The sequence below is a fragment of the Limulus polyphemus genome, unplaced genomic scaffold (genome assembly GCF_000517525.1).
Source record: "Limulus polyphemus unplaced genomic scaffold, Limulus_polyphemus-2.1.2 Scaffold398, whole genome shotgun sequence".
Taxonomy (NCBI): domain Eukaryota; kingdom Metazoa; phylum Arthropoda; class Merostomata; order Xiphosura; family Limulidae; genus Limulus; species Limulus polyphemus.
Window position 1 is genome coordinate 248,311 of NW_013666008.1, and position 14,794 is coordinate 263,104.

The window sequence follows — 14,794 nt, forward strand, 5'->3', positions numbered from 1 at the left end:
TTCCCTCTAGTCTTACACTGCTAAATTAGGGACGGCTAGCGCAGATAGCCCTCGTGTAGCTTTGCGCGAAATTCAAAAACAAATTCGTCAACGGTTCAATAAAAATCAGAGCTTCGCTACAGTCTGACTTGCTATTTTCTTTAGATGCTTGATTAAAGTATAGAAAAAAATAGTGCCATTTACCCAACATATGTAATTTTATTTTGCTTACACGTGATGTAATTTAACCTATTTTTTTCAGCTGTTGAATTACAGTTTTCGTACAGCTCATTTTGAAGAGTAACAAATCGCAAAATTATTACGTATTTATGCTCCTCCTGTAACTGGTGGCCCGAAACTTTGATTCTTTGTTATGATATGTGATTATTTATTTTTTAGCAGATTTTTAGATAAAAAAGAACTATTTTGAAACAAATCATTTGGTTTAGTTTGCTCATTTTAGCCCAAAGCTACGCAAAGGGCTATCAGCACTCTCTTCATGGCGGGGAATTGAACTTAGGATTTTAGTGACACAATGTAACACTAGATCGATTTATTTTACGTAAATTTATAACATAATAATCTTTTTTTTGGAATGTATCAATGAGTATGAAAAATGGGTTGTTAACAATAAATATTGTGAATTAAAAGCAGTTATTTAAAGATTGTGCATAAGTATCATATGATATCAATAAATATACCAAACATGTATCCTGAAACTTAACAAGAAGGAATTCTCAATAGCTACGGCGGTTGAAATTTTTAGACAGGATTAGATTAAAATCCTGAGTCCAAAACAATAATTAGATCTGAAATCGGTCACGAGATGGAGCTATGAACAAAAAGTTTGTACTTGAAAAAAAAAAACTGTGCCATTCTATGAGTCGATATACAGCAGCTAAAAATAGAACAACCGGTTGTATAGATGCTTTTAAATTCTGTTTAAGATACTATTCTTGACATGAATAACGAAGATGGTCTGAACCTCTTCCAAGTTTCTAATACAATGATGCATCAATTGTAAAACATCATATACTAGAAATGGCTGTATTTTACGAACTTACTTTACTCCTCTTTAAATATGTTTCGCCTTCATAAACGTCCCGACTAAGCCCAAAATCGGAGATTTTTACAACTTTCCCTGAAGCCAGAAGCACATTCCTTGTTGCGAGGTCTCGATGAATGAGCTATAAGTATTAAAAATAATTTTATTGAACACTGAATTCATCGTTTTAAAATTGAAACATATTTATATTATGAAACGTGCGCCATCTACTGACAGATAAATAAACAATAAACGTATTTTCAGGTGCAAAGGCTTACTATGCGTTATTTATTATCTTTTATTACTTATAAAAAATTTTTTCGATGAATAATAATGATATCCATGCAATTTCATATCTCCTAAATTCGATTAAATTTGAATTTTCTGTATATTTACTCTCTCTCTCTCTCTCGCACACACACACATATATATATTCGTTTCATTGGTTATCGAAATAATTATTAATAAGTGAGGATTCACCACCAGGTTCACTGGTTTTTTTGCATGAGGCTTGATGACGAAAGGTGTTCTAATTTTCTGGAAACGTATAGACACAAAGTAATAAAATCAAAATAGAATTATAATGCTACATTAAGCTTACTTTTTGTGACTAAAAAGCTTAGTTACATTTAATACCATTCACACACACACACACACACCTAAAAAAAAAAAATCCGATTGGTAAATGGCAAAAAATGAAGGTTGCAATCAGTACAACACCATTCACATAGAAAAAAACTTTAAAAAATAAAGAATTAGTTTTATTCATCTGTCATTGCAGGGAAATTCAAAACGAGCGTTACTTTATACTTATATTTTAGTTTTTTTTATATTAATAGGTTGTATGAATAATTCTTAATAGAAACGTAAGGACTTGATATTATTCTTTTGTGTTTACGAAGGCAAATGAATTGTGTTATCAATTGCAAGTTGTCAATGTTTAAGAAAATTTAAAGATGTACCTCTCATGTAATTTAAAACATCTATCTTAACATGCAGAGATATACAGTACACAAGTTAATTGTCATAACCCATGCATTAAATTAGAAGTCCTACAACTTTCAAATTTTATTAAGAAATGTATTCCAGTAGTTTCTGTCGCTGATTTTAAAAATTTGAGACATTATACGTTGTGCATACATACATTTTTTGATATATGGATATTTGTGCATATTATATTGAAATTAATGTTCATGAGCTTCCACACTATCAATAATGTGAACATAAATATCAAACTATTTGGAAAATATAACAAACTTACCTTCATATTACTTAAATATGACATTCCGTTGGCAATTTGCCAAGCGAACGACAGAAGTTCTGCCCAAGGAATACTTCGAAATTGCTGTCGGGAGATGTCACCACCATCGACAAAATACGTTGGATTTCCAACTTGACATGTGTAGCTAACCTCAAGACGGCGGGTTTTTCGTAGAAAACAACGTAAAGAACCAAGATCAGCATATTCTACAATGATATACAGTGGTCCCCCTGAAAAATATTTGGGAAGAAATAATTAAAAAGTTTCAATAAAAATCTCTATTACAAAGATATTCAGTCATTTTTTGACCCGTGTATTATGTATTAACTTACATTACGTACCAAACATCATACCATGACCAATTAAGTATTGCATCTTCGAGCTTGATCAGCCAGGTTGACGATATAGAACGTCACTCAGTGGAGTTTCATATAACTTTACCTCTAGAAATGATTATTCCTAACACGATGAGTTGAGCTTTGAACCAAATCTTTCATTCTGAGATAATATTAATATGCAACTGTACAATATACATATTATATACAAGAGATTTCAAACAGAGATACAGACAAGAGGCTAATCAGATCGAACTCATCAAGGAAAAGCTGGTTAAGTTATATTTATTACAACATTTAATAGTGGTAAAGCTGGTAAATTCTAAGTTTTTATAATATCTAAAAGATTATCCATAACATAATTCACATGGGTTTCTTGTTTGCAATTGTCAATAAACACAATAAGTAAACTGAAGAAAAATCAAATGTTGCAAAATAATACAATTTAAAACCATTTGCAGGCTAAACAATAAACTGGAAATTTTAGTTTATAGATCGGGGACAAAATTAACAAAGCCATTATCAAAGACAAACAGCTCTAAACTCTAAAAGTGGTGATTCCAAAAATCTCAAAATTTAACTCATCAGACGAAAGTGCTCTTTTCTTCGAATGCAGGTTGTCCAATTTTGAGGGACTTTTTCAAATGCAAGTCTCTTCTTTTCGTTGCCTTTCTGCAACAAAGGTTTTCTTGCTGAAATATACCCTTTCAGACCTTCTTGGCATAATTTGCGTGGCACTGTGTAAACGTCAACTTTAACACCAGGGGTTTCTTGAAATTCTGTAGCTAGACAACTGCTACATTTCCCTTTCTTTGAGTGAAATAAGTCTAAGGTGCTTAACATCTGATCTGGAAAGCCAAGATCTTCTGGCCTGTTCTTTTCAAGAGTGGTATCAGTTTCGTTGCATCTTTTGATAATTTGTTGAACTCCGGTTGTGACACTTTCGTTCTTGAAGAAATTTTCCTCTCACTTCTTTTATATAAAGCTATTATTTTATGTCTTACTTCATTAGCAACTGTGCGCTTTAGAACCATATTTAGTACTTGAAACTACAACAGTTATATTAGAGTCACAGATTGAATAAAATTTCCGGTAATGTTTACAAAAGCAAATAATAACTTAAACGGTCAAAGGAATATGTTTTTCTAGTACCTTTGCAACAGAAAAGTAATAAATATGTGGAATACCATTTGATGTTAGTGTAATTGCTGGAGCATTAAAAAATAAAAAAGCTACATGCCCAAGCATTCAGAAATCTGACTATTGTCAGTTCTGACATTTTTACATCTCATATTTTAGAATTCATTTAAAAAAAATGATTTGGAAGTTATTTTAAATTGACGTTATTAAAATATTTGATCGTGGACACCTTCTTTACAGGAGACTGAATGGTGGTATCTAATTTATGCACAGTAGTATCTATCTATCTGTATATATATATCTGTCTATCTATCTGTATATATATATCTGTCTATCTATCTGTATATATATATCTGTCTATCTATCTTCTCACATTCAGAATAATTTTATTATGGCTATATTATGTGGTATAAATATGCACACACATATATATATTTATTTATTGTTATTATTACGTCGTATACTGTATTAGGTAAACAATGTGGTTATTTCAATTAAATTTGTCCATAATACATTGTAGTGTTTGCCGGAATATAATGGGATTTTTGTTGAGGAATCTAACATGAAATTTATGTAAACCTATCCTTAATCTCAAAGTTTCTGTTTCGACAACAAATAATTTACCACAGTTTAAACATATTCTAATATATATACATTACATCTCTTGAATTGCAATTATAAAAATTATTAAGGAAAAACCTTTATCTTTCTCTTTGTTGAAGAATTTAAGGTGATATTAACAAGGAAGGAAATACATTTCATTTTGAGTAATTTAGAAATAAGTTATTTTGATGTAGTTTCGAAGATCCGTAAATTAAAATAGATTAATGAAATATTATTAAAAACAAACGAATATATTCACATTGGAAAACCTAATATTTAGAGATGACCGATTTTAGGAGGTAATCAAAATATTATTACGTCATATATTATATTAGGTAAACAGTGTGATTATTTCAACAAAAGTATATAAAATCATACATCCAATATTTTTATATTATCGTTTTGACATTGGGGATTATGGACAAAGGAAATTGTTACTTTAATATATCAACCTTTTTAAACGTGTGTATGTAACATTATTTATAGATATTATATCTTTATATAGGTATAACGATTATGGACAAAGGAAATCGTTACTTTAATATATCACCCTTTTTAAACGTGTGTATGTAACATTATTTACAGATATTATATATTTATATAGATATAACGATTATGGACAAATTAAATTGTTACTTTAATATATCACCTTTTTTAAACGTGTGTATAACATTATTTACAGATATTATATCTTTATATAGGTATAACGATTATGGACAAAAAGTGTAATGAATAAATATGTTCTTTTTTTTTCTTGTTGTAACAATTGTTTGTTTGGTGTCAAACTTGTAAAAACTCGTTTTGTTATTTTAATAAAATTAATAGAAGTATTTACCTTCCCACCAAGTATTGAACATGTAAACTTTATAAAACTTAAACGTCCACATTTGTTGAAGTAATGATACTTAAATTCATTCTGACAACATTAAAAATACCTTTAAGTAATATGAAAGAGATAAAAAGTTAAATATGGTAAGTTTCATTCCAGGTGCCTCCCAGTGGCTTGCAAGTTTATACGCTATAAATCGGGGTTCGATGCCCTTGAAGGGCACAGCACAGGTAACCTATTGCGTAGCTTTACGCTAAACAGAAAAAAACGAATAAACATATAACTAAAGGAATTAAAAATATTTAAAGTATGAAGTTTATAATCGTCATAATTGTATTTGCACTGAGAGCAGTACCATAAATTGAAACTAACAGAATGAAAACAAAATAGTCTAAGAAAAATTAATATTTTGTAGAAAACCTCCAAGTTGACGTTTGAAGATTTTAATCATGCTTTGTTAGATTATACTATGTAAAGTTAGGTTTGCTAAATGTGTACATAATGTGTAGAATGAATTGACTCAATATTATTTCAAAAATAGCTGTTATAGATTTGAGGGAATTTCAAGCTAAGATGAAGGTTAAGGAGTGAAGAGACAATAAAAATGATAATGCAGCTGCAATAAAACTGTATAGTCAGTACTCTAAGCTCACCATTAGACCGAGAAAAATGTGACAACGTAAAAGCTAACCGTATTTTAACTGAATACATTTATTTTAGATGTTTTTTGACATAATTAAAGCTACAAAATTTCAGACTAAACTACCGTGACTGAAAGAATAGTAAATATTTCGATTAATTGAAATTTACATCAAGAACTACTGAAATACAGATAAGATTGTTTCAGGATTACCTTTCTGTGTACAAGCTCCCAGTAAGCGGATCACGTTAGGATGACAGACTTCTTTCAACATATTAAATTCTGAAAACAGATCCATTTCCTCTGCGTGTGTTCCATTTCCTACGGCACATAAGATGATTTATATAGAAGCGTACTGGCTAGCAGTTCGTTACACGAATTAATTACCTTATGTTCAAACCATTATGTAATTTGTTCACGTTTAATAACAACATCGTCATCTACACACAGACAATGTAAACAAGAACAGCTTATCCATCATTAAATATCAATCTTTTGTTCGGTAAATTCTCACACGGTACTAAAATAAAAATCAAATTTTGTTTATTTTTTACTGGTTCTTTAGAAATTTAGTATAAATTCCCTAATAGTTCTATTTTCTTTTTCTCACCTGTTTCATGACTTCATAGGTCACTCCTCTGAATGTAATTTTTAACGCAAACCTACAAAATCTTTTCAGCTACTATATCTTACAAGTTGGCATATAAAAATAGATAATACCGATTAAACACATTTTTAAAAATAAGTACAAATAAAATAGAATTGTCATATAAATTCAATAGATCAAAATATAAAGTAGTTTAAACTTATATTTGTTTGTTTCTAATTAAGCACAAAGCTACACAATGGGCTATCTGTGCTCTGCCCACCACGGAAATACTGCTGTGCCACTGGGGGGCTTTAAACTTATAAAATATACTCCCTCTTCATCTCTATACCTCCCAGTGGCACAGCGATATGTCTGCGGGCTTACAACGCTAGAAACCGGGTTTTGATACCGTGGTGGGCAGAGCACAGATAGCCCATTGTGTAGCTTTGTGCTTAATTACAAATAAACAATAACAACAACAAAAATCCTTTCTATACCCCAGCCTCGAAGTGGCTCAAAGGTAAGTCTGATAGGTTCACACTGCTAAAAATCGGGTTGCGATTCTCGTGGCAGCCCGTTATTTAGCTTTGTGCTTAACAACAAACAAACTAATCTATTCCAAACTTTTATTTACAAATTAATATTATGGATTCGAGTTTCACTACAATTACACTTTCCCATAATATCATAAAAATAGTTTATTTCCCTAATCTTTAACAATTTAATTACAATATCTGTTATCACTTTACTGTATTTTATGTAATTCTTTGGGACACTTGCTATATTTGCACAATTCAAACGAATGTTACTGGACAACTAACTGCTACTCTGCCCTTTTACCTCTAACTATTTAAAGTGAGTCCAGAAAACTGTTAATTAATTTTCAAACAAGGTGTTGTGGGGAAATGTAATTGTGGTAAAGTTTGAGTATATGAAATTGGTTTGTAAGAAAAACAGAAGAGAAATTTATAAGTTTAGACTAAGATTCTTTTTCATTTAATTTTACTTTATTTGTATATGTTGTTTTGTTTTTGAAGTAAAGCACAAAGCTACACAATGGGCTATCTGTGCTCTGCCCACCACGGGTGTCGAAACCCGGATTCTAACGTTGTAAGTCCGCAGACATACCGCTGTGCTACTGAGGGCTTATTTGTATATACTTCAAGAAATAATTATTTAACTTAAGCTATTTATTTTTATATATTAAGCTGGAAAACTATCGCATATGCATTTTTATAGTCTCTTGTTAAAGCGTCACGAAACCGGTTAAAGGAAATCAAGAATATAAAAGACAATAGAACTAAAGTTTTATATCTATGTTTAAAGGTTGAAATTAACATGTATTTTAGTTTTATATCTATGTTTAAAGGTTGAAATTAACATGTATTTTAGTTTTATATATAATGATATTCACATATACTTACATACATAACAGGAAATAAAAGGAAAAATTTCAAAGAGTGGGCTTAGTTGACATTAAATATATGTAAATAAATTCCTACTTGTCTTGCTAAGGTATCACCTTTCAACATCTTTACAGCCACTGTAATATATTATTGTTATAGCCACTGTAAGTGTTAAATGTAAATAAATTCTTACATGTTTTGTTAACATATCACCTTTTAACATCTTTACAGCCATTGTAAGATATTATTGTTACAGCTGCTGTAACTGTTACGTGTAAATAAATTCTTACATGTTTTGTTAACATATCACCTTTTAACATCTTTACAGCCATTGTAACATATTATTGTTACAGCCGCTGTTACTGTTACGTGTAAATAAATTCTTACATGTTTTGTTAACATATCACCTTTTAACATCTTTACAGCCACTGTAACATATTATTGTTACAGCCGCTGTTACTGTTACATGTAAATAAATTCTTACTTGTCTTGTTAACATATCACCTTTTAACATCTTTACAGCCACTGTAACATATTCTTGTTGTCTTGTAATATTCCAGGCTTGAGCTTTCATCACTCTTCCAAATTCTCCTTCTCCCAAAGTTTCCTCAAGTATCAAATTCTCACGAGGAAATTCCCACTTGACGTCACTCTGGAATTGTTTACCAAGCATATAACCAACTCAATAATTAGTCAGCACGCACAAAGAAATGTATTCCAATAATCAAGTTGTATACACATTAAGAGACAAAAATGTAGGTTATTTAATTTTTTTTACTAATAGGAATAACTTTTTTATTGTTGTCATACCTAGTTCCTGCAAAACACCTACATTAATACTAAAATTTTATCTAATCTTTACAGATCACATTAGTTTCTGTCTTATCTACCTTGTGGAAATACGGCCTTAGCGTCTTATTATTAATAGGCATTTAGAGGTAAATTAACTTACAGTGTTGTCTTATCTACCTTTTGGAACTAAAATGACTTTAGCGTCTTATTGTTGCTAGGCATTTAGAGGCAAAATAGTTTATAATGTTGTCGTATCTACTATTTTGATAGAAATTTGCTTTAATAGTATATTGTTATTTAACATTGTTCATTGTTTTTTTCAATGAGCATTACGAGAAAACATAAACTTTTCCACAGCTTGTAAAGAATATAATTGCGCAAATTCCTTGTTTAGTTTTGTAAAAAAATTTCTGGTATGTACAGAGTGAAAGTGTACAAGATGAGAACGTTCACCTTACTGAGCGATGGAAATCTGCGCACACTTTCAAGTTTCTGTCTATAAAGAGTTAATATTTTACGAAATACAAACATCAAATTTTTTAAATGTTGCTTGAAACATTCACTTAAAGAAACGTTAGATAAACTGACTTAGCCCAACTGTGCATTGCACAAACACACACGTAGACAGCATAGAACATCAACTGTACATAGGCAATAAAATAAGTGCAAATCAGTGATGAATACGATACGATTCGCCCAAGGAATACAAATATTCCCTCTCCCTCCCCCCAAGAAAACTGCAAAATGTACAACTATAAATTTAAATAGCTATTATAAGATCATATACCTTATTTCATCAGTGTCTATCAAATATAGATGAAGAACAGAAATTGAGTAAGGGGGGTGGGACCTATAAGTCCTTCCTCCATTCACTGTCTGCAGCCCGTTGTGGGCGTGGCAGTATTCCTTATTCCTTTTTAATGATTGTGCAGATACTCTGGTACAATTAGAAAATGCAAATGGTTGAGTATAAAATACATTTAGCAAAATGTCAAATACATGTTACTTTACAGGATAACTCCAAAAGTATGTTTTATGAAAGTAATGTTTGCGTATGACTGGTTATTGATAAACATGTATGTTATGTTGTGAACAGAATGGCTCTTAGCTTAAACACTTATCCTGAAATTACCGACTTTATTATAACTATCACTATACGGGCCAAGTCCACGTATTGCATCATATCAAGTAATTGTTTGTTTTTGCCCATTACGACCCTCGGTATATAAAACTGCTCAAACAAATTTGATGAAATAAATCATTTTCCGTGTACAATACATAGGCGACCCTAACAGTAATTAATAGAATTAAGTGCAATACCGTTGGTACTTTTTCTTAGGTTATTTTTATTAGGGACCCTGCAACCAGCAATGTCATCAACTCACAAGTAATTTGCAGCATAAACAGCTTAGAAATATGCGTTAAAATGCGTTTAAAAAGTTGAAGAGATCCAACCTCATCGTTTATTTTAAAGTTAACTGAAATGATGTAGTTCATCTTTCATTACCTGCTGTTGATCATGGCTATAGGTTACTACTTATGTTTCAGACTACTTGTTGTTAATCATGACTATAGGTTACTACTTATGTTTCTGACTACTTGTTGTTGATACTAACCATAGCTTACTATTTATGTTTCAGACAATTTATTAATAATAACTATAGGTTTCTGCTTATGTTTCAGGCTACTTGTTGCAAATAATTATAGGTTACTATTTTATTTCAGACTATTCGTTAATAATAACTATAGGTTACTATAGTTATTATTGTTTCATATTATTATTGCTAATAAAGCTATAGGTTATTATTTATGTTTCAGACTACTTGTTAATAATAACTATAGGTTTCTACTTATGCTTTAGACTACTTGGTCTTTATAATAACTATTGGTTGTTAACTTATGTTTTAGACCACACTCATACATCAGTTAGAGACAATAAAGTAAAAATAAAACTACTATATACAGCAAATCAGACACATTTTTGACACTATGTAACCTGCTACTGCACTAAACTAAAACAATTCAATGAAAAAACATACCAAAAATGTCTAAAAAGGCATGTGCGCATACCATTGTTTTGCTGGTGTTTGAACTGTCACTGGCACTTTGAGACTCGTGTACGGAGGACGATCTTTCGTCGACGTAATCTGAGGGGACAACTGACAAAGATATTCGACTACCGACATATTTGTGTTTTTGTTTTCTATTCGTAGACTGTCGAACTCTTCGAAGTACACAGAAAACAACACAAATTCCAATTCCACAAGTTACGAGTAGGCATATAAGCGCCGTGCAACCTTTACCACATGGCGCCACTGTTGTGATTCCTGAAATATTCGAAAACACCAAGTTATTATTCTTTTATTTCTTATGTACATCTCGTTTTTGATCAGTTTTTACTTAGTTTTATTATTGTCTCTTGATTCGCTTCTTAAAAATTGCACTATTCTGTAGTATATTTTAAAAGTATAATTATTTGAATCGGATGCGCTACATGGTGAGAACTTTTATAATAACAATTTAAAACACCATATAGATTTGTTTGTTTTTCTGTCGAAAGTTACAGACTGGGCAATCTGTGATCTGCCCGTCGCGTGTATCGAAACCTGATATTTAGCGTAATAAGCCGACTGAGTCACCGCTGAGCCACTAGGGGGGTTCGCTATTTAGATTTATCTTTACGATCTACCATAACAAATACAAAGTGCAACTTAGTAGCGTCTATATACATTTCAAATGAAAAACGCTAACTTGTAGCAATTTTATTAATTTCAAAATAAAACTCCATATATCGGTATTTCAATCATCCAACCCTTCCTCACATCGCTACAATTTCATTCCATCTAATATACATTTATTAAAAAGGTGCAAAAAGTTAGGCTTAATTTCTAAAACAAAATTAGAGTTATACAAAGCTTTGAACACATCTCCTTTTTTTTAATGTAAAATTATGGTTTTTTAAAACTCGAGTCGAGAAATGATTTCATTACAAAGGTGTTAATATTTTCTTAAATGTATCCTTCTTATGGGGCTTTAATATTTTCCAAAAAAAAGGGAGAAAGGACGGTTCTCTCGGACAAACGTAAGTAAAATTTTTGGTGACAAACTGGTAAGACTGGCTCGGTTGTGAAAAGGTTGGTTATTAATTCATTTCATTTAATGTGCTCTAGCGATACATCTTTGTCTAGATCCTGCTTGTGTAAGTCTGTATGATGATAGGCAAGCTCTAGAAAATGCTTTAATGTTTTACTCAAGGACATAACTCATGAAGACAGTCAGGCGCCAATGCGTCGGGCTTTAATTTAAAAGCCCAAGTATTCTTGAATTTGGATATGTGAACTCTTTCAATTTTTTTTAAAATTAAACACGGCAAATAAAACCATTTATTATATTATTCTTCAAAAAAAGCAAAATATATCATTAGAAGTGTAATTAATATTTAAAAACACACTTATGTTGTATATTAATTATACCTTTTATTATTATTAACAGTTACTGTATTGCAGAGAAAGCCTCATCTATAATTAACAGCTAACAAAACTTAAAGTTAATTTAAGGAAGATAACCAGTAGTTATTTGTTGTACTTTTACATTTTCAGCTGGAAGCATATTAGAAAATATTATTCGGTATACATATGCAAAATTGACAGAAAATTTGTATTGTGATGAAAAAAGGGAAGGTAAATGCATAGAATTGTGACGTTTGCTTCAAATTTGTTTTGTCTTGATACACGTTCAGTGGTGTAAAATTTTTAAGAGGTTTAGATTTAATTTTTACCCTAACATTGCACCAGCTTAAATCTAACATATATTTCAACTGAGTAACAAAGAGAGATCATTTGTTAGTCTAAGATACTATTATTCTTTGAAAGTCGTGCAACTATGTTTGCCCATTGTTTCTTTTACAACTAGTTTATGTTGTTAGACCATTTTGCTAAGTGGGATATCGCATTTGAATTTAGCAAGTGGCTCATTTACAATATTCTGATCTTAATGAATTTGTGAATACAATAATGTTTATAGGTTTTGAAATAAAACTCATAAGTTTCGTGAGATTATTACCAAAGTGTGTCAAAGCAATTTTTTATTATATATATGTATATACACACACTACTCACAAAAATTGATGGCTATTGAAGTTTACTTAAACTTGTATAATTTTAGACCATAATTTTTTTTTAATTTGGTATGTTTATTGTAAAGGATTACACTAATCCTGTCTAGAGTTTGCAAGTTTATACACCAGTGATTCTTTATGTAATAGACCTTTATGAGAAATGCAAAATAAAGAACTAGACTTTTGATTGATTATTGAAGATGTTTACTGTTGAAATAATGCTAGGTTTTTGTGTTTTTGCTGATATTGGTATTGCAAAAGATATGCAAGCTCTTACAATTCAATTAACTGAAACTGAAGTTTGTAGAGCCATTACACTGCTTCAGACCGCACCAGATACCAATCTACAGAAGAATACGCCAAGATGCTAGATCAGCATCGCAGAAGGACTACAGATGACAGATACCTGTGGAATTTAGCTCTCAAAACCGCACCAGCAGCGTTAAGGGCCTCACGAACAAGCTTCAGCAAGCCACTAGAGTCAGGAACAGGCTCCATGAGACTGGGCTCAAGTCCAGGATACCAGTTAGAGCCCCTGTGCTAATCCAAAGGCGCCGAACAGTCCAACTGGCATTTGCCCAGGAACATGTCACCTGTACCCTTCAGCAATGGACTCCTGTACTGTTCACAGGTGAGAACATGTTTTGTGTATCTTCAAGTAATCGACGTGTGAGGGTCTGGAAGCGTGAGGGATGGCGATATTCGGCCTGTAACATTGTCCATCATGATGTCTTTGAGGGGGGCTCAAATATGGTCTGGAGTGGCATCTAGATGCAGGGGTGTACAGACATCAATGTGGTGGGTGGAGGATCTCTAACAGCAAGAATTTACGTGGATGAGATCCTGCTACCTATTGTTCACCCTTTTGCTAGTGCTGTCGGAAATGCGTTGGTGTAACGCCCGTCCACACCCCGCCAGAATCACACAACAAAGTTTTCAGGATGAAATGATAGAAGTAGTGGATTGGACTGCTAAGTTATTGGACCTAACTCCGATTGAGCATGTGTGGGACTTGTTAGTGAGAGCAGTCAATGACAAACAACCTGCTCCTACGACTGTCTAAGAGCTCAGAGCTGCTCTCATCAAGGAGAGAACTATGCTGCCCCAGCAAGTCATCTGAAGTATCATCAACAGTGTGGGGAACAGGTGTAGAGATGTCATAAACGATAGAGGAAGACCTACCAGCTACTAAAGACTTATTTTTGTTAAGTTTGTTCATATTGATACGTCATTTTGTTTTCTTTGATACTTGTAACGCTAACTAAAAATTTGAATTTTCGTTAATTTTGCTTTTTTTTGTTATTTGTAAATGAATTTTTCGACTTGCTTGGTATTGGTTACCTGTTACGTTTGTAATAAACAAATTTTGACAATATTGAACGTCTCTCTGTGTTTTTTCTTCAAACATTGAAAAATAACATATCAAATCCTCATTATTCTTTAATTTTAATGAGCATTGCATATTAAAATGCTTAATTCCAAAAATCAAAAAAAGGTCCCGTACACTTAGAACAACCTTAGTATTAGTTTATAAACTGTAAATATTCGAGATAACTACTTTGTTACTTCCTCAAACTCATTTTGTTTATTTAATTAATTCTCTCATTTTGTTTATTTAATTAATTCTCTCATTTTGTTTATTTAATTAATTCTCTCAGTTTGTTTATTTAATTAATTCTCTCATTTTGTTTATTTAATTAATTCTCTCACTTTGTTTATTTAATTAATTCTCTCAGTTTGTTTATTTAATTAATTCTCTCACTTTGTTTATTTAATTAATTCTCTCAGTTTGTTTATTTAATTAATTCTCTCAGTTTGTTTATTTAATTAATTCTCTCACTTTGTTTATTTAATTAATTCTCTCAGTTTGTTTATTTAATTAATTCTCTCAGTTTGTTTATTTAATTAATCCTCTCAGTTTGTTTATTTAATTAATTCTCTCAGTTTGTTTATTTAATTAATCCTCTCAGTTTGTTTATTTAATTAATTCTCTCAGTTTTTTATTTAATTTAATCTCTCAGTTTGTTTATTTAATTAATTCTTCTCAGTTTGTTTATT

General features: G+C 31.2%; 1 protein-coding gene across 1 annotated transcript in view; it reads right to left on the reverse strand.

Annotated features, from left to right (window-relative positions):
* The window catches only part of LOC106457965 (proto-oncogene tyrosine-protein kinase receptor Ret-like), an 87,978-nt gene that overhangs the window by 15,131 nt on the left and 58,053 nt on the right, over positions 1-14,794 (reverse strand). Inside the window, exons 15-19 of the mRNA XM_022384065.1 lie at positions 10,690-10,946; positions 8,332-8,479; positions 6,046-6,153; positions 2,286-2,515; positions 1,044-1,166 (exon numbers count right to left, since the gene is read on the reverse strand). Coding sequence (XP_022239773.1) covers positions 1,044-1,166; positions 2,286-2,515; positions 6,046-6,153; positions 8,332-8,479; positions 10,690-10,946 — 866 coding nt within the window. The remainder of the gene's footprint in view (positions 1-1,043; positions 1,167-2,285; positions 2,516-6,045; positions 6,154-8,331; positions 8,480-10,689; positions 10,947-14,794) is intronic.